Here is a 24,205-nt window from a genome sequence, read left to right on the forward strand (position 1 = left end):
CATCAATCAATCCCACATCCAAAATAAATACAAAACCACCATTTAACCATAATCATCCATCATCAGATCTACTCTCCACCAGAAAATTACTCAGTTCGTACAGTGTAAATGGGATCTTTATTCCTCTTAAGGACTCTGAACAAAATCTACAGCTGCAGTACTTGGAGTATATAATAAAAGGGATCAGAAACAATAACGGTATATACAACCAGGTTTTTTTTCCCAAGGTTCAACGATCATGAGAAAGAAAATAAAAAAAAATGAAACTATCATCTTTGAGAACAATAATTAGATACGATTTGCATTGGTACGCTTGTGGAGTGACGTTGCCAACGACTGTCATTTTCTAATTTGAAACGGCGCCATATTATCAGAAATCATTTCCCAAAGAAAATGTGTGAAAATGGCTGCACCATGCAATCATTTAGTATTTTCAAATGCTATATATATTGGGAGCTACCGTCCCCTTGTGCTCTTCACACCTCTCTATCTTCGCTCTCGTTTTGTTTTGCTAATTAAGAGATTTTCCTTGCTGATCTGCTATGCCTACTAGGGCATTTGTGCTGCTGCTCGTATGCTTCCTGGTCTTGCATGGAGTTTGTGGTTCGAGTTCGACCTCTCTTTATTCTTCATTTGGGGTTCTGTTTTGAATGCGAATGTGCTAATCTTTTTCATGTTTAACAGGCTGCGTTTCTGGCCATGAATGCTCCTATGAAAAGCCATCTCTAAACAGAAAGGTTCATTATTTTGTTTGGGTTTTTTTTCCTAATTGTTGAAAGAAACTTATAAAACTATCTGTGCTTGCAGATGTTGCTGCAGGCTGATTTGAAGGTAGACGATGGATCGACAACCGGTGCTTGGAATAGGGAAAGCTTTAGGATGGTGCCATCAGGACCAGATCCATTGCACCATAATGGTGGTAGCCCTAAGAAGCCACGGACTGACCCTTAGTTTCCCATGTTTTAACGTGCATGTTTTTTTTTTTGCCCTTAGTGAATTACTGTAATATAAATCTTGTAAGATTCCATCTTATCTTTTGGAGGAGGGTAGTTTTTGTTTGATCATGATGGTCTCTTATCCTTTTGTTCTTTATATAAATGCAAATGTTTGAAGTTGAATGATTAATGTGATTTTATCATATGGTCCATAGCCTAAAGCAAACAATATTGAATTTGATTGTAAATGTTTCTAATACAAATGATGACATCAAAACAAAAGAAAGAGAGGAGTAGGGATGATCATAAATTGAATATTTGTATATCTGAATATATTATCTCGAATCAAAATTTTTATTTTAAAATTAACTTAATTAAATTAAATAACCTCGATAATAGAGAGGGGATGGATGGATGTGATTGTTTGTTGTCATAGCACCAATTGTGAATTGGATGAGAATCAGAGGAGGGTAACAGTGGGTGCATGCCAGCAGATATATTGCTGCAATATTATATGTAAGTATCGGCATCTGCTGCATTTGCTCAACCAAATCTATACATGTATGATGGAGAATTAAGGATTTGACAGTGCCGATGCTGGGATTATCCTGCTGCAGCTATTATTATTCCCTTTCATGTCAGTCAACATCGTCTTATATATTATGATATCAGCACAAATGAGACAGAACATTGTCAATATCCAATTACTTCACTTTATATATGTAGTTGATCATCAAAATTCATGTTTGGTTTTCCATAATCTTTTAACAAAATATTTACTTATTTTTTTTACTGTACTCATTCTGAATAGAATCTAAGCTACCAATTTTCTATAGTTGTTATCTGATATTATCTGCTAATGTATGCTCGTCCCAGAACCATACCATTTTTCGCAACCCTTCTAGATGAATGCTCGTCCACCAGATCCCTCCAAAAACTCAAACAAATTCACGCCAAAACGATTCTGCTTAATATTTCAAGCCACTCCTTCGTCCGAACCAAGCTCGTCTCTGCCTATGCTTCATGTTCCCACATGCGCGAAGCTCATATCCTCTTCTTCTTCACTTCTCGCCAACCCACTTACCTCTTTAACTCCCTCATCCGAGCTCACTCTTCTCTTAACCAATCCTCTCAATCCCTCACCGTTTTTCACCGCATGATCATTGCTCAAAAGCCCTTTGACATTTTAACCTTGCCTCCCGTTCTCAAGTCTTGTGGCCAGTTATCTGATTTAACCCTTGGAAGACAGCTCCACGGGGCTGTTTTGGTCAATGGGTATTCGTCCGATTTGGCAAATAACATTTCTTTGATTATTAATGGAAAATGTGGTGAATTGGAGTGTGCGATGAAAGTGTTTGAAGAAATGCCTGTTAGAAGTTATGTATCGTATTCCGCATTGATGGTTGGGTATGATCGCGTTGGAAGTGTTTATTTTGTTTGAGAAAATGGTGGAGATGGGATGAAGGTTGATGAGGTGACGTTGACTACAGTTTTGACCACATGTAGTCGTGAGGGGATGGTGGAGAAGGGGACGGAGGTTTTCGAGAAGATGGAGGAAAGGTTGGGGGTGAAGCCTAAATTGGAGCATTATACGTGTATGGTGGATATGTTGGGGAAGGCGGGATTGGTGGAGGAAGCTGAGGAATTGGTGATGGGATGGAGTTGGAGACCGATATGGCTTTGTGGAATGCTTTGCTGGCAGCTTGTAGGGTTCATGGCAAAGTGGAGGTGGCCGATAGGGTGGAGAGAAGACTTGTGGGACGAGCTTCAATTTTGCTTCTTTGAATTGTTTTCTTCATTGTATTGGATGCGATTTCTATTGCTGCTATTAAAACTGTGCCTTGATGTTACAGAAACTGGCCGGGTGTTGCAATTTGACTCATATTCCAAGTTATTTGGTACAAAGAATCAATGCGCTTGTTTCTTGTTACTCATTGATGGGTTTAATCACTTTCATACAATTGTCCTGCAACAATTCCAGGAGCATACCCGGATGACACTAGATCAAAGGCGAGCAACTCTAGCGTTGCATAAATACAATCTTTTTCCATATGTGACTTGTCACTGGCGACGAATTCATGAACACAACCATCGATCTCAATTGAACTAAACCCTGGTTTCTTTAGTATCCCAAGTGCTTTCATTCTTCTCCTAACCTTGCTTGCTCCCTCCCATCTTCCAACTGCTGCATATATGTTTGAGAGCAGTACATAATTGGAATCACTACCAGGGTCCAATGCCACAAGGTTCTTCACTATCCTTTCGGCTAAGTTAATGTCCCCATGATTCCTACATGCAGCTAACAGTGACCCCAATACAACTTCGTTTGGCTTCATAGGCATATTTTGTACTACGTTCCATGCTTCTTTCAATTTCCCAGCACGGCTATAAAGATCAACTATGCAACCAAAATGTTCGATCCTAGGAGATATCCTATAAACTCTTTTCATAATATCAAAATAATGGAGCCCTTCATCTACTAAACCTGCATGGCTACAAGCTGTAAGTGCTCCAGTAAAGCTGACCCCATCTGGTTTAAACCCTTCTATCTGCATTGCATCGAAAAATTTCAAAGCTTCATCTGCAAACCCATTAACAGCAAACCCCACGATGATCGAATTCCACGATACCAGTGTTCGCTCCTTCATCTTGTCGAAAACTTCACGAGCAAACTCTATACATCCGCATCGAGAATACATATCAATCAATGAATTATTTACTCTAACATTGTTTCTAAAGCTTTGCTTCAGAAAAAGCCGATGAACCCATAAGCCAACGGTAAGAGTACCCAAATTAGCACAAGCTGTGAGAGCAGCTATGATGCTCACATAATCAGGTTCAATCCCAAAGATTATCATTTCACGAAACCAATCCAAAGCTTCTTCATAAAAACCCCTCTTAGCAAACCCATTAATCAGGGCGGTCCAAGAAATAACATCTCGTTCAGGCATTTCATCGAACACCTCAACTGCCTTCTCATACTCCCGATTCTTTATATAACCACCAATCATCGTATTCCATGAGACCGAATTCTTCACCTTCATCAGATCAAAAACCAACTTAGCCACTTCCACCCGTTCTCCTTTAGCGTACATTTCCACGAGCGCGGTGCCTACCATCACGTCGTCTATATCTAACCCCAATTTGCAAACATACCCATGAATCGAAGAACCTAGATCCCGACCTTTTAATGGAAATTCAGCACAACCCGAAAGAAGGGTAACAAAGGTGATATGATTAGGCTCAACACCAGCAAGTCTCATGCGTTTAAACTCTTGGACAGCCACAGAGAGTCGGCCAGCGCGGCAATGACGAGAAATTGAAGAGGTCCATGAGACTACAGATTGTAAGGGATGCTGAAGGGAGATTTGGTGATTTGGGACAGAAGATAAAGGTTGGTTTTTGGGATTTTGATGAGAGGTAAGGGAAGTTGGCGTTAGGGCGGGAAGAAGGCTCATAGCTTCAAATTTCTGTTATGTTCGGATTCCTTTCTTTGCTTTATAGAGAGACCGACTCCCATTTTGGAATCCATTGTCCCTGAACCACCCTAGTTTTCGGGCCCATTCTTCAATGAACAACTTTACGTTTTGGTCCAAGTCATGTTAATTTTTTACTATAAGACTATTATATGATACACTACTGATAAATAAATTGAGAATGATATATTACATTTCGTATATTATATTTGTGTGAATTGCTATGAAAAAGTAAACCTTATATGTCAATCTTTGTATTATAATTATTAGCCTGTTGAGCCTCGATGAGTTAGTTGTGATGTCTATGTTATGTCCCTATCATTTGTGTTTCATTTACACGCATATGTTTATGAAGTGCATAAAAAGTATCAAAGTGGTTGTGTGCCACTGCTTTTGTGACACTTGATGTTTGGAATTATTTTCATTTGCGTGTTTGTATATTTATGTTTGTGTTTAATGAGCATTGCCGTTGAGGGACATTTAGCGTCTCCTGTACAGAATACAATATCTGATTTACTTTAGTGGTCACGTGTATTTATAAGACCTTACTAGCATTTTAGTTTATAAATTTTATTATCATTTTGATTTATATTGTGTTATATTCGAGGCTCCGGTTTATGTACAAGTTCTTTTGTTATATTTGGTATAGATGTTTTGAAGGTTTCGAATTTGGTGACCGTTTCTGTGGGTTTAGTGTGATATTTTTGACCCTTTCAGATACAGTGGTTTGGTTTACGGTGTTGCATTATTTTTCCTTTAACAAGGTTTGGTTTGTTTAGTTTAGGGTTGAGCTAGGTTTTGACAGTGAGGAGGTTCAAGAGATTGTGGAGGTTTCGAGTGCTGGTTAAATGGTGGCTAGCTAGGCCTAGGAAGTGTTTAGGCGTTTGATTTGGGCAATGCAGTATACGGATATTAGTGAGTTGTAGTGTTTGAGGTAGTGTGATGGGGTGTGACAAAGAACATAGGACAAGAACCTACCGGTTTAATGGTTAAATTTCATATTTCAAGATCTATAAAAAACTTATCACTATTTATATAATTCTAATATTTGCTCCCCCATGACACAACAATTATTTCGTTGTCGTTGGAGCAGAATTCCCATTTCTCGACTAAGATCTCAAATTTCAAGTTGTGTGTCCGGTGAGACAGTCGGCTCAACGGCTTCGAAATTCAGCTTAGCAGCAAGTTCATTAACAGAATCGGCAATTTTGGATGTACAACTCACCACATCGATTAACAACGAAGCTACTGTCGCCAACGGCAACACTTCCAAGATGTCCTTTTTATCATCACATAACCCTGATTTGAGCAAAGAGTTGAGATTCTTGACGTTCGATTTCGATTTCTCAATATGTATATAGGCAGCAGTCGGTTTCACCATCGTTTGAACAGCGTCGATAGTTCCTTCAACGCTTCACCAGATTCCATGCTTATTTTCGTGCATGTCAATTGGATTTTACTTCGAATTTCCGGTTTTGCCTGCAAATGGTACGATAAAAATGATAAGGCCGATCTAAAACAAACATGTTGGCTATGTACATGAATTTGAGTCATGGCGGTTTCGATACAATACTCGAACGTCGGCGTGGAGGTGTCCGTTGAGTGATTCGATTCGATGTGCGCACTGGCGTGTTTGAGCTCCGATCTTCAGGTACTGTTTCCATGGATGTTGGAATTGAAACCGGCCATGCCTTTTTTTATTCATTTTTATAAGTACCTTCTAGGATGATGTCAAGTTTTTCCATGTTGGAAGCGATCAAGTTGGGAAGGTCTTGACCCGCCCAAACAGGGAAAAGCAAAACGGAAATAATATTTACACAGGTTGAGCCGCCTATGAGAACGGTTAACAATCTCTTGTGAACCAGTTCCAGTATTTCATCATCTCGAAAACCCGATATCGATATCAAAGAGAATGTCCAGATGAATATGAACAATCCATAGTCATATTTAGCCTTGATTTTGGGTAGAATCTCGCAAACCCGCAGCTGCACATATGTACATAAGTTGTGAGTGAAAACAATGAGAACTTCGGATGCACATAGTTTACAAGTTATACCTTGGAGGAAGACGAAGAACCCGAGTACTACGGGCTCGTATATCCGTCCCGACGTTTTAGCAAGTTGATGAGCCCCGACAGCTAAGGCACCAGCAAGCAACGTTGCCAATCCTCTATTCACACCTTTCCCAAGAGTAGCCCCTGTCAGAAACAAATTATTTTACATCTCCGAAAACAACTTTATGTTGTGCAATTCCTTTTTGAAGAAACAATATGACCTTGAATTAAACCGTTATCAATCATAAAATATCATTTTTCATTATTCAAAATAAAGTTAAAATCTAGGCACTGACGCAATACATTTGTTAAGTTTAATATACACTCATTAAATAAATTATCGTAAACAGTGAAGTTATCTATGAAGATTTCAATACTTTTTTCAATATAATCAGAAAAATACTAATCATACATCTTTGGAATGTGGCAGGTGCATTGCAAAGTCCGAAAGGCATCCGACGGTAATCAAATGTGCCGAAGGGGCATGTGAATGTCGTCTTTTCTTGATCTTCAGGAGCAACTGGAATTTGAAAAAAACCTGAAAGCCATCAAGACAATAATAGTGAGTCTTACCAGCTAATCTTTCTATCATATGATCTAAGAATGGAAAAGGAAAATGGTCTTTTCGGGTTAATGAATTCAACTTCCTGTAATCGATGCAGACCCTCCATCCATTTTGAACTCGTGTTAGTACTAATTCTCATTCAAAATTTTTGACCACAATAACTCTTGTTTTTTAGGAATTACATGTATCAGACTTACCCATTTACTATCCGAAATTGGATATATAATATCTGCATCAAGAAGTTTTTGTACCTCATTTTTTACCATTTCCATCATTGGTGGATTTAGCCGACGTTAGCCTTCACGGGTCGGTTTTGTGACTTCTTCGATTTTAATTTTGTGCATACATGTTGATGGACTTAATCCTTTTATGTTAGTGATGGTTCATCCTATAGCCTCCTTGTGTGCGTGCTAAACCATTATTAAATCTTTTTCTTCTTCATTGGACAATCCTTTCGATATGATCACTGCAAAGTGTTATTCATCCCGAGGAAAATGTACTTCAAATGATCCGGAAACGGTTTCAGTTCAACTTCAAGAGCATGCAAAACAGAAGGCAGAACCTTAGGCTTAGAAGAAATCAATTTTAATTCGGCACAATCTGAATATATTTTTTTCAACTTCTTGATATCCTCATCATAATCTTTTAACTCCCTACATAGATCAAAGGAAAAATTAGTCTTTAAAAATTCAGCAGTCAAAGGATCAATTATATCAACAGAATTTATACTCTCCACTTTGTTAGGATATATCATTGCCTTATATCAAATTTCATGGTTAAAATCTCACCATCAAATTTCATGGTTAAAATCTCGCTTCTTACGTCAATCTTTGTGTGTGCAGTACTTAGGAAATGACGTCCCAATAGGATATCAGAAGATGTGCTTGTGCGATCATTCTCCATTTCAAATATATAAAAGTCAGCAGGAAATATTAATTCGTTTACCTCCACCAGCATATTTTCCAAGAGTCCTTCCGGATAGATCATAGATCTGTCGACAAGCTAAATTGATATTTTTGTATCCTTCAAAGGCTCGTTAGTAATCATATTGTAAATAGAGAGAGGCATTACATTAATAGAAGCACCAAGGTCACACGTGGCTCGTTTTATCCCAACTTTACCAATTTTATAGGGTATTGCGAACATACCTTGGTCTTTCAGTTTCGGCGGTAACTTTTGTTGGAAGACAGTTGAGACATGTTCTCCCAAATTCACCTTCTCGACCCCAGAAATCTTCCTCTTTATTGTACAAAGATCCTTTAGAAACCAGACATATCTTGGAACCTTTCGGATAACCTCAAGAAGAGGTATATTGATTTCCACATTTTGAAATACGTCTAGTATTTCCTTTTCCTCGGCTTGTTTATTCATTTTTACTAATCTCGATGGAAAAGGTGGTGGCACGTCATAGGGAGATGATGTTGGATATGTTTGTACTTTGTCTCTATTCTTCTGGGATCCTGAGTCAACAGTCTTCTTTCATTTTTGGATTGGAGTGATGACACTGATATTTTGCCTTGGATTTACATCAGTTTGAGAAGGAAGCTTACCTTGTGATTCCAAACGTCCTACAGTATGAGCCAGTTGGCTTATCTGCTTGTCTATCTCTTGTAAGTGGGCTTCATTACGAATTTGGAACTTTTTCTAGGAAAGTGGCAATCTTTCAACAATTGACTCTAGTGATGACTTATGCGGCTGTTGGGGTGGTGGAGGTGGCCTTGGTTGATAAGCTTGATTTGGCTTTGAGTTCTGAGCGAAACTGAAAATTTGGATGATCCCTCAATCCTAGGTTGTAAATAATGTTGTAGGGATTATAAGCCCTCTGGGGAGGTCCTGGAAAGTTCCCTACTGCATTGACTTGAGCTGTTTTGTCATCTTGAATAAGTGGATATTCGTCTGCTGGATGATCAAGTAATGCACATATTCCACATAATCTGTTGGGTCCAATCTTTGTTACAACAAGAGAGTTGACTACTTCAGTTAATTTATCTATCTTACTATCTAAAGAATATGAAGTTATCTCATGAACCCTTCGAGGAGGTTCATTAGTTGGGCGGAACTGTTAGGAATTTGCGGCCATTGTGGAAATTAATTCCCTAGCCTCAGCAGGAGTTATGTTCACCGAAACTCCTCCGCTGGCAGCATCGATCATCTTCATTTCCAGGAGAGTTAATCCTTCATAAAAAATATTGAAGGAGTGTTTGCTCAATTAACCCATGATGTGGGCAATTAGCACATAATTTTTTAAATCTCTCCTAGTAGTTATAGAGTGACTCTCCATCAAGTTGTTTGATTCCAAGTATTCTTTTTCGTAACTCACTTGCTTTTGCCGCAAGGAAAAATCTGTCAAGAAAAAGGCGATTCATTTGAGCCTATGTGGTAATAGAATTTGGGGGTAAATAAAATAACCATTCCTTAGCCGAATTGACTAAGGAAAAAGAAAAATCTCTAAGTTTGATTTGGTCCTCAGCTACTCCTTGTGGTCTCATGCTGGAGCAGACCATTTGAAATTCTGTGAGATGTTTATGTTGATTGTCGTTTGGTAATCTGCGAAAAGTAGGGAGAAGATTAATAAGACCAGTTTTTAATTGGTATGTAGTTTCGCCTTGGGGAAAATCAATGCACAAAGGCTCTTGTTCTGTAGGAGCTGCGACTAACTCTCTGATAGTGGGATCAGCCATCGGATCTGGTTCTATATTAACGGATTCACCTGCTTGATTTTGTGTAACATCCTTAATACCGGGTTAGTGACTAAATTGTGAAATTTCAGAATTTGGTGATTAAAAGTAGAATAGTTAAATAGTTTAATGATTTATTTGAGAATATTTCTGAAAAGTTATTAGTAATTATCCAAGGAATTAAAGGGCAAAATGGTCATTTGACAATAGAGATATTTCCCCCTTATATGAATGAATCACGTGGGGGGGGAAGAATTATCTTCTTCTTCTTCTTCCTTTCTTCTTCTCCACCGTGAACAAAGGGAGCTCCAAAGGTGAGTTTAATTTTTTTGTTTAATTCTTGGATTTCTAAGTGGATTTTGATTCTTTGGGTGTTATATAAGCTTAAGGAAAGCTTATATAGGATTTAAACAATAAGATGAGTGAATTAGGAAGGCATTTGTAAAATGGGTTTTAAGATGTATTTTTGATATGGTGTGGTTTTTAGAGTTTTGATGAGATTTTTTGACTTTTCATCAACTTAATTAAGAGATATGAAGTGATAGAAATGTATTTGGAGTATATTAAAAATTGGGTATGATTCTTGAAGTTCATGAAGAGGAGAAGATTTTGAGGTTTAAGATGTGATAAATGAGTAGAAATTAGTTTAAGTATGTATATTTGAGTTAAGAATATGAAAGGGAATGAAACATGAAGAATTGAAGTTGAAATAGTGAATTTTCGTGCATGAACAGTGATTTCTGGGCAAAATTTACAGATTTCTATAAGGGTACTGATACCCTAAGGGGAGGTACCGATACCCCCCAAAAGAAAAAAAGTGAATATGTGTCTATTAAATTCGTTTAGGCTATTAGTATCAAATTAAAAGGTGTAGATATCTGATAATTACCTCAAAATGTATGGTTATGTAGATATTGAACGTGAACAAGTTCCGGAAGAGTCAAATAATTAGGATCGAATCAAAGCAAGGTTAAGGTGAGTGCAATTTATTTTGTATTTAGGTTATTGAAAAAACATTGGCTTGCGATGAGCCAATGACGGAGTTACTATGGTAAGAAGTAACTTTTAAAATGTTATGTGATTATTATTTGTGTATTAGTATATAGAAATGGATGTATGTTCTTATATGTTACATGATTTACATGCTTACATGAAAATGCACTTGTGATATATGTGATATTGATATAAGTAATTATAGGAATATGTAATATAAGTGTTATATAAAATGTGACCATGTGATATGTGAACATAAGTGACTAATTGATGTGACTATATGAAAGCAAGAACATATGATATGAAATACATGATAAGAGGATATGATACTTTATAAGAGTATTACATGATATGAAATAAAAGAGTTATGAGTTATATGCATATGAGATATATGTTTACACATACGTGTGGTATGTGACAGAAGAGAATGAATATGTGATTATAAGAGAAATGATATGAACACAAAAATGTTATAAATGATAATGCCCATGTTATATGATACGAGAGCTATAGGTATAGTTGGCATGCCAAGAGTCGAGGGTTATAGTAGTCCTTCGGGACAATACAGTGGTCATTCGAGACAAATTTCATATGCCACTCAGTGGGACTTATACGAGCTTTGGTGACAACATTAGTCTACAACCTCAATGTACTCGAATACCTTAAGTTCTCAATAATGTACATGGGCTAAGAAAGAGATAATCTTGAATATCATGTATGTAATATATATATATATATATATATGATGTGTGATATGTGATATGAATTGTATGAAATGATATATGTGTGCTATGAGTTATTGTATCTATTATAAGAATGAGACATAATATATATGATAAGAGCATAAGAGATTATATGAACAAGAGATAAGAAATATGAATGATAATAGTGTATAAATATGATAGAGATCATGATAATGATGACATATGTACATATATGCATTCTGTTATGTGAGATGTTTTATGTTTTATATTATATGTTTATATGCCTCACTAAGTCAACGACTTAGCGTGTGATTGTTTCACACGTAGTTTCTGAGAAGAGGAATATTAATAAAAGTCATACAAGACAGGCCAGTTTCTCATTTCCAAAGATCAGATCAGAAAAGAAGTTAATAGTATGTATTTTGTAATACTTATAGTGGTTGACATGTAAACAAAGATTTGAATCCGATATGTTTTAATCGGTTTTGTAAAATCATATGATTGAGTTTTGTAATGCTTTAAATATGTATATGTAAATGGTAATTTTATACGGATGAAAACTTAGATTTTTATGAATTTATACGTATTTTACGAAAGTTACTGTAGCAGGGTATCGGTACCCCTAAAGTAATCTGGAAAAAATTTAACATTCGGTACTGTTCATAGTACTGTTCATATTGTATAATATTGTTCATAAATACATATTTTTTTAAAATTTTATAATGAAGCATAATTTAATAGAATATTATTATATTTTCTTAATATAAGTTCAAAAGTTTTGCTATCTTACAAGAATATGGTTTTAAAAAGTCAATGTAACATATCAGACTCGTATTCGGGTCGCATACGGGTTGGGGTGTTACATTTTGAATTCGATTATGGATCTGATTGTCGTCTCCTTCTTTCCCAAAGCGTCTGTGCGTGAAGTCTCCGTGCTCTGGCTTCGATTTTCAGGTCGTACTCCACTAATTCGCCTTTGTTTGTCCTTGTCAAAAATCAAAAAGCAAACAAAAATTAGTAACTTTGACGAAGTCCCCGACAACGACGCCAATTTGACAACTATCGTTTTGATGTCAAAATAAATTCCTTATTCTCAATTAATAAAAGAAGAAATACGTTGTAAAGAGAAGTAAGGGTCGATCATCAGAGACTTAGAAAATTCAAATTTCTGTTTGAATGGTTTAAACCAGACGATAAGTAGTAAATGGGTTTTAGTAAAAAAATTAAATAATAAAAAGTGATTTAAAGAAAAATAAAAAAAATGAAGGTTGAAAATGAATATGGTAAAAATAACCTCAAGTCTCGTCTTGACTCAATTTCCTTCGGATCATCAAATTAGATTTTCCCTTAGGGATTAACGTCGGTTACTTTGTCTACAAGGACAATCCTCGTGACTTTATTTTTGTATACCGAATACCCAAGACAATCTTTGATTCCGGCTTCAGAAATTGATCTAATCAACATCTATTGTCGTAGATCAATAATCGTTTAAGTTCGTGAAGACCGACCCGGATTGTTGTTTCAATAACTACTAATTCCGATCTCAATTTTCTCTTGGCAAGGCAATATCGTCAAGTGTGTTCCAGGAAGTCGAATGTGCTTTCAATAAGCCGATCATTCCTCCCACTCATTTAATCTCAACAACATATTGACTAAAGTCAACTTTGATTTTGAAAACTGTTTTGATTTTAAAAATAAACGTAGAGATTGAAAGAGATATTCTGAAGTTATTAAGGTACTTTTCAATTTTCACGTTGAAATTGAATCATCGTTTCAACTTTCGGCTTATGAGAAAATTAGCTAAGCATGACAAAGGTCATACTTAGCATGTTTAAAAAGAAAACTTAAAATAAACTAAAAACGAAAACTTAAAAAGAAAAGAAATAATTTTATAAAACTAGAAAAAATAAGAGTAAATTATGAGTTGTGTCTTTAGGCTTACCTCAAGAGATATTTATAGCTTCTAAAATCCTAAAGATAAACATAGAAATTAAAATAAAAATAATCCTAAAAATAATTTCAAATGTTTTCTAAATTCAAACTTTAAAATTTAAAAATAAGTCTCCTAAGATATCTCTGCTCGTCCACCTTCTAGAAAGCGCTGACTAGATCTTCTAGAAAACTGTTGCTGACTGGATCTTCTAGAAAACTGTTGCTGATTGGACCTTCTAGAAATTGCTACGTCAGATCGTGTCATGCCCAGAGTCGTGTCCATGTCTAGAGTCGTGACCAAATAATAAAAAAATGCAGAATGCCTCCGTTTTACTGTTAATTCTAGAAAGTAAGATCCTATACGAAAATAAACATAACACAACCAAATCAACAGTAATAAATCCATAAGATCAAAAATTTAACAAGCAAATAATATCATTTTAAAACACTCATCAACTTGTTATTGGTGTTATGAGTTTCCTGGAGGTTTTTTTGTAAGATGTCTGGTTTGGAGTTAAATGTGAGTAAAACTTAGTTCTTCCCTTGTGGTTTGGGAAGCAATATTCTTGTTGAAATTCAATGCTTGATAGGATTTAAGCAGGGCTGCCTACCTGTTAGATATTTGGGTATTCCTTTGGTTATTAGAAAGTTTGCTGAGAAGGATTGCTACCCTTGATTGCGAAAATTAAGGAGAAGCCTGGTATCTAGTCTAAAAAGATTTTTAGTTATGGAGGTATATTACAATTGATTAAAGTTGTTTTATTCATCATTTTCAATTTTTGGTACAGGCGGGTTGTTCTCCCTAAAGTGGTGATTAGGAAGATTGAGCAAATGTGTATGAGATTCTTCTAGAAAGGGATGGAGGAGTCTGCTCAAGGTGGTGCCCGTATTGGTTGGCAGCAGGTGTGTTCGTTAAAAGCTGAAGGAGGCTTGGGGCTTAGGGATTTGTTTTGCTGGAATCGTACCGACTGTTTTCAATTAATTAAGAGCGTTCTTGTTGGGGAGGCTCCCTTTGTGTGGCTTGGATTAAGGAGTATATCTTCAAAGGGGTGGATTTTTGGCAGATTGAATGCAAGGCTCATTTCAGCTGGACTTTTAGGAGATTACTGAAGATGAGAGCTGAGGCTAGAGGCTTGTTTGGGGTGTTGGGGACTGGTCTGTGGCTACGAATAAGTGGATATGGGATAAGATAAGGATCGTGCGGCCTAAGGTTCAACGGCATAGATCCATTTGGTTCCCTCTTCACATTCTCAAGCATTCGATTATGGCTTGGATGATTATTTTGGATAAGGTGCCCACTATGGAAAGGCTTAGGAAAATGGGAGTAGATGCTAAAGGCCTGGGTGGCCTGTGTGGGGGTTTCTTGGAGACGATGGATCATCTTTTTTGCGGAGTGTCAATTTTCCTGTGGAGTTTGGGTTAAAATTTTGCAGCTCTGCGATCTGCAATGGGGTCTGATTGGTTGGGATAATACTATGGGTTGTTGGAAATTTGAAGGGTAAGTCCCTCATCCTATGTGTTCTAAAGCTTGCTTGGATTGGCTTCCTATATTGTGTGTGGGAAGAACGAAATTTTAGGCTTTATAGGGGGTTTCTCGGTCTGCAGATGAAGTTGTTGAATATGTTAAGGAGACTGTTAGAATTCGTATGCAGCCTTGTTGTATTGACAGGTTTGACAGGATGAATGTTGATTTCTGCAGTAGGTGGGGGGTTTAATGAGGGGTCTCTTTTGGTTTGTTGTAGGGGATCCTTTGAGGGGTTGCCTAGATTATGTCGTTTTGTAACAGCTTTGCTGTTTCTTCTTTGGATTAATATACATCTGAATTATCCAAACAAATATATATATATATATATATATATATATATATATAGCTTATCATAGTACTTTTTAAAGTAGTTTATTAATTTGTTTCAGTTTACTGTCCAATATTTATCAATGTTTTCAAAAATATTTTTCATATATATTATATATACATGTAAATCTACCTCAATTTCATATATTTTTTGCAACAAATATGTTCATGGGTGGGTAAGCTTGCTCGAGTTTAGGTTTTAGATTTTTAGCCTGCATGCATCAGCCCTAATTAATATATATATATATATATATTAGTTTTAGGTTTATTTTTATTAAATTTTAATAGACCATCACTCCGCAGAGAGGTATTGATTATCAGAAAATCAAAATGCAGTCCCATGGCTTTCTGTCAAACCCGTGCATATTATGAGCAAGATACGATTACACGACACAACAAAATTCATCAATTGGTCCAGCAAAATCCAAATACATACCATTTAAAAAGCTGTTGACAGTTTTCATTACCTAAACAAATCCCACCTTCAAGGACAAGATCAGCGAAAACGAGGTTAGTCGAGGTCCGAACCACCCGAATCTAGAGGATGTATGTTAGTCATGGCAAGCACAGCTGGGGCCTGCTCTTAACATGTCTACAAACAAGGATACGGGGGAGCAAGGCGGTTCACTGTAAACTACTGGCCCTACCGGTTGCCGGTATAGATGCAGCTTCGGGAAACGAGTGCTGAACCACCATGTTGTTGCTATCGAATGCATTGGAAGATGAAGTGATGCTGCCCTTTGCAGTTTGCTCCAGAAGACGAACAAGTGACAAATATCTCCACCCTCGTAACATCCCTGTTTGCCTGTACGGGAAAACTTGAGTTAAACGACAACAATGCAAAGAAATAGTTTACTGTATTGTTGTCATGCAAAGAAACAAATATAATGCCAAAGTAACTACATTGTCTCTACAAGTCTATAGTCTCCTGGAAAATATTGCTACAATATTCTCATTCGTACTCAGCCTAATGATTGCAGAGTAGAAATGTAATTGGACCGCATAACATGAATCAATTAATTAAAGGCATGATTGACTGGAACAAACATTTATAGAAACCGGGAACAAGAAAGATAAATTGATCTTTAAGGCAGCTTCACATGAAAGAGTCCCACCTCTACAAGCATCTGACAAGGTCGATTGAGATCTTCAACCACAATAGGGCACAACATAGCTTGTGAGCCGACCTCAAATGCCCATAGCACCTCCCTCGAAGTTCTCCTTTATCTGCAAACTCAAACATCTTAAAGTCTAAAAGCTTCCATGGATATAATACTGCCAATTGGATTTTATTGTACACATCAGAGAATATAGTATGCATGTAAGAGCATTTCTTCTCAGACATCCGAGATAGCAATGTCACCACAACCAGCTGAAACAAGATCTGATAAACAAACATTTTAGAACATAGGATAAATAGAAGAACTAGATTACAAGCATAATGTAATTGCCATACCTTAGACTCTCCTGTTTGTTTTAACTTGTCTGCATGCTTTGTAACACTTTGTAGGAAAAGCATATGCTTGATGGTTTTTTCGAGAAGAGCATCTATGCTACACTGTTGAATCACATCAAAGGATGGACATTAACTACAACATTCATTACAGTATAAGCATATCACAGAAATTTAGGTATATCAAGTTAAAAAGATGCATTACTTTTGCTCCATTTGGTACAATTTCCCTCAACTCCTCCACTCGATCTTGAATCATCTGGCGATCTTTTGGCCTGGGTCGAGGGTTCTCTCCAGGTTTTAGTCTTTTGCAATCTGGTTTAGCCGTTTCATTGTTCCTTTTTGAGTTTGCAGTAGCAACACTCGTATCACGCCTTTAATTATGACCCTGCTCAACCAATGAACTGATTTGAGACCCATACATTGAAGTAATCTGACTTATCTGAGAACAAGTTCCATCATTGTCTTTGCTACGGCCAGATTGATAAGAAATGGATGGAAGAGTTTCTCCCTTCAACAGAGACTTCGGAAGACCACCTAGTAACTCCCCACGAACTTGATTGGAAATGTTAACCCGACCAAAGGTAGTGGAACTACTAGGAACAGATGCATTGCTGAACTTTGTCAATGTTGTCCTGCAGGACATATTATCATCTGATATCTGCTTTGCAGCAGAATGGACACTAGAAACCTTACCCACATTTTGCATATCCCTAAATATCAAAGTATCCTTACCCACATTTTGCATGTTCAAATCTTGTCCCTTGGCAAGAACATTATTCCATTTCCCACCGAGTAATTTACTCTTTAAATCTGCCCCCAGTACATCAAACAAATCATCCCCTGATGGAGACTGGACACATGCACCTCCATAGTTAACATTCAAGGATCTAGTACTCGAACTTCCACTTTCATGCTTCCGAATATCATGAAAAGCACTTGGAAGTTGCTCAGGAAATGGCATTCCATTGTCAGCATGGGGAAACAGGGTACTAAGTGCTTTAAACAAATCATTATCTGTACTTTCCTTCTTTGGAATGCAATCGAATTTCTCACAGTCATGTCCTCTAGTTGGAAGTCCTGAAAGCATACTAGTCGTTATCTGATCAGTAGGATGGATAAAGGAACCGCCACCTTAGACGAACCAACTTGCTGAAACATGTTCCCTGCCAATCGTGTGCAAGAGGAAGTAACAACTTCTAGGTTTTGCAATTTTGGAACAAAGCCTTGGATTGATTCTGGTTTCATTTGACTATTTGATACAGTAACGCTATCGATAACATTATTTTGTAGGACACCTGATGAAACATGTTGCTCCATTGATTTTATGCCGCTATGACTTGTAATTGGTTGATCAATCATGGGCTGACAGTTGAACCTAGACCTAGAGTTGCAAAAAGATACTTGAGGGTTCAGCCACAAATAGTCATCATGAGGTGTAGCCTGGGGGATTTCTTGAATATGTTTGATGAGGGAAGATGATTGGCCAATAACCATGGAAGACAGATGAATTGCTTTGTTGGTTGCAGCCATCAGAAACAGAAGTCGTGGAATTTGTAGGCCTAAAAATTCCAGCTGAATCCATTGCAATGGGATTTTCAAAGGAAATGGGAATCCTGGTTTTCTCAATGCATTCATTTGCTCCGTAGCTATTAGAGAGAAGAGCTCCAGGGATGCACAGTTAAGCTGCTTACAGTCGTGGAAGAACCGAACTGTAGAACCCCGTGAGGATGAACAGTAATAATTGCAACAGTCTGCAATGGATAAAAGTCAAATAATGAAGCAGATGGGAAAAAATAAAGAGCTAGAGTTATCAAACCTGCATGCCAGCTGAAAATTGGAGGTGCACCTCATTTAGAACCTAGATGCATCCACACAAAAAAAAAATGTCATACTATGTTTTGTTACCTGACACTACCTCGACACTTGTTATCACATGTTAAGAGTTGATGCACGAAGAAAGAACAAGTTTGTTGTGTCCAACATCTGACGCTTGGAGAACTCAGAAGATACAATTAGTAATATACCTCTGGGGGCTGGGCATCTGTAATGTAATTATCTGCAAGAATCCACTGATGATTACCAGTAAATGCCGCTCGGCCAACTAATCTGAAACACAAAGAAAGCATTCCCTCACAATTCCTTTTTTTTTTTTGAGTAAATAAGGAAAAGAACTTTAAAAGAAAGTGACTAAATAATCTGCAAGCAGAAAACTGGACAGCATTGAAAAGCTCAGGCTTACCCTTGCCCAACTATATTAAAGCGATTTTTCGTCATCATTTTTTTTATCAGCAAATGGGTTTTATCGTCCCATGTTCGACTCCCAAATTGAGAGGAAGTATCCGAATTCCAGCATCCCTCCTGCTCTCCGAATGATGATTTGGGATTCTGAAGTCCGGCAATGCATGGAGGGGCCCAGGACGGTGCAGGTTCATAGTAACATTCCTCCCAAATTAGCAACCTGCAAAGCATAAAACATGCAGTTAAGGCCAGGAAGACGGAATAATTTAACTCTTAAAATAGAAACTCAGGCAAATCATGCCAAAAGTTTAGCCATCAATCAAAGGAGATGACAAATGAAAATAAATGCATATAATGCCATTTAACTCCTAGATATCTCATCCTACTGGGGCCAATAAGTTTAGAAAACATAACAGAACACCGAATTGTCCAGGTTTCTAATATTGTTTCCTTTCTCTACATTTTCTCCAGCAGCCAAACAGACCAAGACAAAAGAAACTAATAGCCAGATTCTACTGGAGCAATAAAAGGAAAACAAAATTCTGAATCAATGGATTTCAGCAGTGAGTTGGTCCAATACAAGAAGGTTTCTTGTCAAACTTAAAATACACATCTACTTTTCAACATGATTCTTTAAGACAAAACAGAATAATCCAAAACACAAAGTGCCAAAAGTAGAAAAGAAAAAAGCAGCACCAGATCATTAATCAAAATAAAAGAAAAAAATTACAACATAACAGTAACCAATCAAACTTCAACATGCCTTAAAACAAGTTTTGCACCTCAGGAGTAATGGGAAAAAAATAGCGTTATGCAAGAAAATGCTTTCAGCTATGGTGGATCTCCTCCTATGTTTGGTAGCCAAGAAAACCATTAAAAAGTTCACTTTTTTTGAGTGTGTGGAGTATTTTGTTTCTACATTATTAGCTAAACCAAATGAAGATACATGCATAAGAACTATAGAAAAACACTAAATGCTCTCTTATTTTCCCTTCAATTTTCTCCACAACCAAACAACTCCAAAAGAAAAGGCAAACGTAGAAACTTACTTAGTATTTTGGCAGCCGATCTTCCAGTAGATAGCATAAGACCACTGGTTCACCCCACAAAGTGACTTCAAAGTTTCTTTCAACAAACCACCCATCACTCTTCTCCTTTTTCCCTCTTCAATGTTTCTCAAAGATCATATATATAATATTGAGGCAAAGCAACCAACAAAAAAAGTACTCAAGGTGCAATATTTATAACATCCCACATTTAAGAAACATGAAAAAAGAGAGCAACTAAAGCTAACTTCCTCTACAAGAGTCTTTATTGTCATGATCATGAGAGAGATAGAAATCGGAGAAGACGGAAGAGAATTAGGGAAATTGGAAATAGGGTTAGTGATTTCAATTAAAGGGAGGTTAGGGATTTTAATTAAGGGGAGGGGTGCTGCCAGCAGTAAAGGAAGTCACGCCAACAGCACCCAACAGCACCCAACAGCACCAGCAAGGAATCTAACTGTTAGAGACAGTTGTATTGCAGATGTAAATGGTTGGTACAATGTAAATGTATAAGCAATGTTCTAGGTAGGGCAAAAGGCATGAAATGAATGAATGAAAACTTCTTCTTGTAATCTCTCTTATTTCTTCTTCTAAAACCTATTTTTTCTTCGATATTTCTTCTCTACTAAATCCAATCCATAACAATTGGTACAATGTAAATGTATAAGCAATGTTCTAGGTAGGGCAAAAGGCATGAAATGAATGAATGAAAACTTCTTCCTGTAATCTCTCTTATTTCTTCTTCTAAAACCTATTTCTTCTTCGATATTTCTTCTCTACTAAATCCAGTCCATAACAATTGGTAATCAGAGCCATCATTTCTTAGCAGCTTGAAGCAAAAAAAAAAATCAAGGTTAAATCGACCCCTCCTAAATGGTGGCAGAAGCAGGATAGTCGGTTGAGTACGTTGGAATAAAAAATGGCGTCGCAGCATTGAGATGTGGAGCATATATTACAGATTCTGACTGGTAAAAAGTGTGAGCAAAAACATGATGATTCTCAGGTGTTCGATAAATTGCCAACATCAAAGCCATCAATTTGTTTGGCTGGGAATAACACTGCTTTTGGGGATGATATTGTGATTGTGGTGGCATGCCGCACTCCAATTTGCAAGTCAAAGCGTGGAGGCTTTAAGGATACACATGCAAATGATTTGCTTGCCCCTGTTTTGAAGGCTTTGATTGATAGAACAAAGGTGAACCCAAGTGAAGTGGGGGATATTGTTGTCTGTTCAGTGTTGGCTTGTGCTACACTCAGAGCAACACAGTGTAGGATGACAACATTCTATGTTGGGTTCCCCGATACAGTGCCTATTAGAACTGTCAACAGACAATGTTCTTCGGGCCTACAAGCAGTTGCCGATATTGCTGCTTCCATAAAAGCAGGATTTTATGATATCGGCATTGGTGCTGGATTGGAGAGCATGAAAACGGATGGTTTAGTTTCTAGGTTTGAGGAAGTTAACCCAAAGACGGATAGCTTTGCCCAAGCCCGGGATTGTATTCTTCCTATGGGCATTACTTCTGAAAACGTTGCACAACGCTATGGTATCACAAGGCAAAAGCAAGACCAGGCCATTGTTGAATCACATCGATGGGCAGCTACTAGAACAGCATATGGTAAATTCAAAGAAGAAATTATTCTTGTAGCCATAAAGATTGTGAATCTTAAAATTGGAGAAGAGAAGGCAATCATAATTTCAGAGGACGATGGTATCCGCCCCGATACAAACATACCAAGTTTAGCCAAATTGAAGCCTGCTGGAAATGCTAGCCAAGTGAGTGAAGGTGCAGATAGGTGTAAGTTCAATCCTGTCAAAATTGGGAGGGATAAACTTGTAGAAGAGGATGACCCTTACAAGTTTAGATTATTGCTAATGGGAATCAATCTTAAAGATGTGCGAGTAGAGGTCGAGAAGATAATTGGAAAGGGCAGTGGTTTTGTTGTTGTGGAGATTCTATACTATCTTGATGAAGCCACAGGATGGGTTTGGAAGTCTCTGAGCTTAAGAAACAACTTGTAACTTCTAGGTCCAAGGGTAGCACCGTTAAGGCCTTGGTTGTAATAAATCCAGGCAAACCAACAGGACATGTTCTTGCTGAGAAAAATCAGAAGGCAATCAAAGTTATTGAAGTTGAGAAAAAGGCACCAGATGCATACTACTACCAACGTCTCCTCACTGCCAAACATCCGAAAATATTGAAAATGCATTCCATTTGCTCTCAAGCTACCGCAGTTCCTAGATCAAATTTCGCCTTCGATTCTCATTCTCCTGCTTTACCTATCTCCTAGCCGATCAATCTCCGTTTATGCGGACTCAGAAAGAAAGCCTTCAGATTATCCGGTTTGACTCACTCGTGTTCTAGCCGAGTTCGAACTGAGGTTGTGTTCCTTCGAAAGCTCTTCTGGTTGTGAATGGTAAGATGCGTGAACTTCAGAGTGAGCATCATATGAAGGCTTTGGGTTTGCAGGTTTCTGCTACTGAATATGACAGACAGGGAGTTGAATAACATGCAAATAACCTTGCTTCGAAAATTCGATGCAATTTGACTAACTCAATGAAGGCACTAGGAGTAGACATATTGATTGGTGTTGGTACTATTGTGGGTCCTCAAAAGGTGAAATATGGGAAGGTTGGTTTTCGTAATAACATAATAGCTACAAAAGATATTATCATTGCCACTGGCTCTGTTCCTTTTGTTCCCAAGGGCATTGAGGTCGATGGGAAGGCTATTATTACTAGTGACCATGCCCTGAAATTGGAGTCTGTTCCTGATTGGATTGCGATTGTAGGAAGTGGTTATATTGGCAGTGAGGTCACATTTATTGAAGCTCTAGATCAGCTTATGCCTGGATTTGATCCTGAGATTGGTAAGCTTGCCCAAAGGGTGCTAATCAACCCTAGGAAAATTGATTATCATACAGGAGTGTTTGCAACGAAGATCACCCCTGCAAAGGATGAGAAACCAGTGACTATTGAGCTTATTGATGCCAAGACTATGGAACCCAAAGACACATTGGAGATAGATGCAGCCTTAATTGCAACCGGAAGGGCTCCATTTACTAATGGTCTCGGGTTGAAGAATCTTAATGTAGTAACACAAAGGGGTTTCATTCTTGTTGATGAGAGAATGCGAGTAAATGATTCAAGTGGCAATCTGGTTCCTCACTTGTATTGCATCGGTGATGCAAACGGGAAAATGATGCTTGTTCATGTAGCAAGTGTACAAGGATCATTTCGAGGGAAGGATAATGTCATGAATACATGGGAAATCAACAAAGAAAGCAGCAGGAATCAGTTACTAAAACAACTTTTGAATCTGAAAATTTTTCAGAAGACTCAAGCAAGGTTGAAATTTTTTGCTAAAGTAAAATTGACATACAGAGGTATTAAGACAGAGGATAGAATTGACCTGAAGTTTTAATCTTACCATCAAACCTCACTTTCTCTTAGAAAAGGATTAAGGCTAGCAGCAAGGGTTTATGGTACTGCTATCTATAGTTTTTGGTGGAAGGTGTTTGGCAACTTGAGTTTTTTGGATGATGGTGTATTTAACCTCAAGAAGCACAATCAGGCTATCACTCAATTGTTGATGCAGTGGATGAACTTAAGGTTTGAAAACGTTATTGGGGTAAACTACATTGTGCTTAAGGCACAATTGTTAGGTTTTGATCTTTGGGGACAAGGATCCTTTCATGGAGGGGTATTGTCATGATAATGAGAGAGATAGAAATCGGAGAAGACAGAGGAAAATTGGGGAAATTGGAAATAGGATTAGAGATTTTAATTAAAGGGAGGTTAGGGATTTTAATTAAGGGGATGGGTGCTGCCAGCAGTGAAGGAAGTCACGCCAACAGCACCCAATAGCACCCAACAACACCAGCAATGAATCTAATTGTTAGAGACAGTTGTATTGCCAGCTGTAAATGGTTGCTACACAATGTAAATGTATAAGCAATGTTCTAGGTAGGGCAAAAGGCATGAAATGAATGAATGAAAACTTCTTCCTGTAATCTCTCTTATTTCTTCTTCTAAAACTAGGGATGTCAATGGGTCGGGTCGGGTCGGGTTTTTAGGCCATCCGACCCGACCCGAGAAGAAAGAGTTTTTCACCCGTGACTCGACCTGACCCGACGAAATTAAGGTTTCACCCGACCCGACCCGACCCGAATATATGACTTAGAAACCTGACCCGACCCGACCCGAAATAATAATAAAAAAATTTTATTCAATGAAAACAGTGACTTAATTGAAAAAAATTATATATGGAAGGACA

General features: G+C 37.5%; 3 protein-coding genes and 2 pseudogenes across 3 annotated transcripts; 3 read left to right on the forward strand and 2 right to left on the reverse strand.

Annotated features, from left to right (window-relative positions):
- The first annotated feature begins 1,968 nt into the window (after window positions 1-1,968).
- On the forward strand, window positions 1,969-2,813 carry LOC120168047 (pentatricopeptide repeat-containing protein At1g03540-like). The gene is made up of 3 exons (XM_039176900.1): window positions 1,969-2,342; window positions 2,442-2,690; window positions 2,789-2,813. The coding sequence occupies exons 1-3, from the start codon at window positions 1,969-1,971 to the stop codon at window positions 2,811-2,813; spliced, it is 648 nt and encodes a 215-aa protein (XP_039032831.1).
- Window positions 2,814-2,838: 25 nt separating this feature from the next.
- Window positions 2,839-4,393, reverse strand: LOC120167964 (pentatricopeptide repeat-containing protein At1g05750, chloroplastic-like). The gene has a single exon (XM_039176847.1). It carries the CDS (start codon window positions 4,391-4,393, stop codon window positions 2,879-2,881), a length of 1,515 nt encoding a protein of 504 aa, XP_039032778.1. The 3' UTR covers window positions 2,839-2,878.
- A 1,460-nt stretch (window positions 4,394-5,853) lies between these two features.
- Window positions 5,854-21,951, forward strand: LOC120168048 (3-ketoacyl CoA thiolase 1, peroxisomal-like). The gene is made up of 4 exons (XM_039176901.1): window positions 5,854-5,899; window positions 6,015-6,028; window positions 14,237-14,239; window positions 20,959-21,951. The coding sequence occupies exons 1-4, from the start codon at window positions 5,854-5,856 to the stop codon at window positions 21,949-21,951; spliced, it is 1,056 nt and encodes a 351-aa protein (XP_039032832.1).
- Window positions 15,610-20,545, reverse strand: LOC120168126 (annotated as a pseudogene).
- A 156-nt stretch (window positions 21,952-22,107) lies between the features above and the next one.
- LOC120168049 lies at window positions 22,108-23,644 on the forward strand (annotated as a pseudogene).
- The last annotated feature ends 561 nt before the right edge of the window (window positions 23,645-24,205 follow it).

This window comes from Hibiscus syriacus, unplaced genomic scaffold (assembly GCF_006381635.1).
Source record: "Hibiscus syriacus cultivar Baekdansim isolate YM2019G1 unplaced genomic scaffold, ASM638163v2 tig00111708_pilon, whole genome shotgun sequence".
NCBI classification, from domain to species: Eukaryota; Viridiplantae; Streptophyta; class Magnoliopsida; order Malvales; family Malvaceae; genus Hibiscus; species Hibiscus syriacus.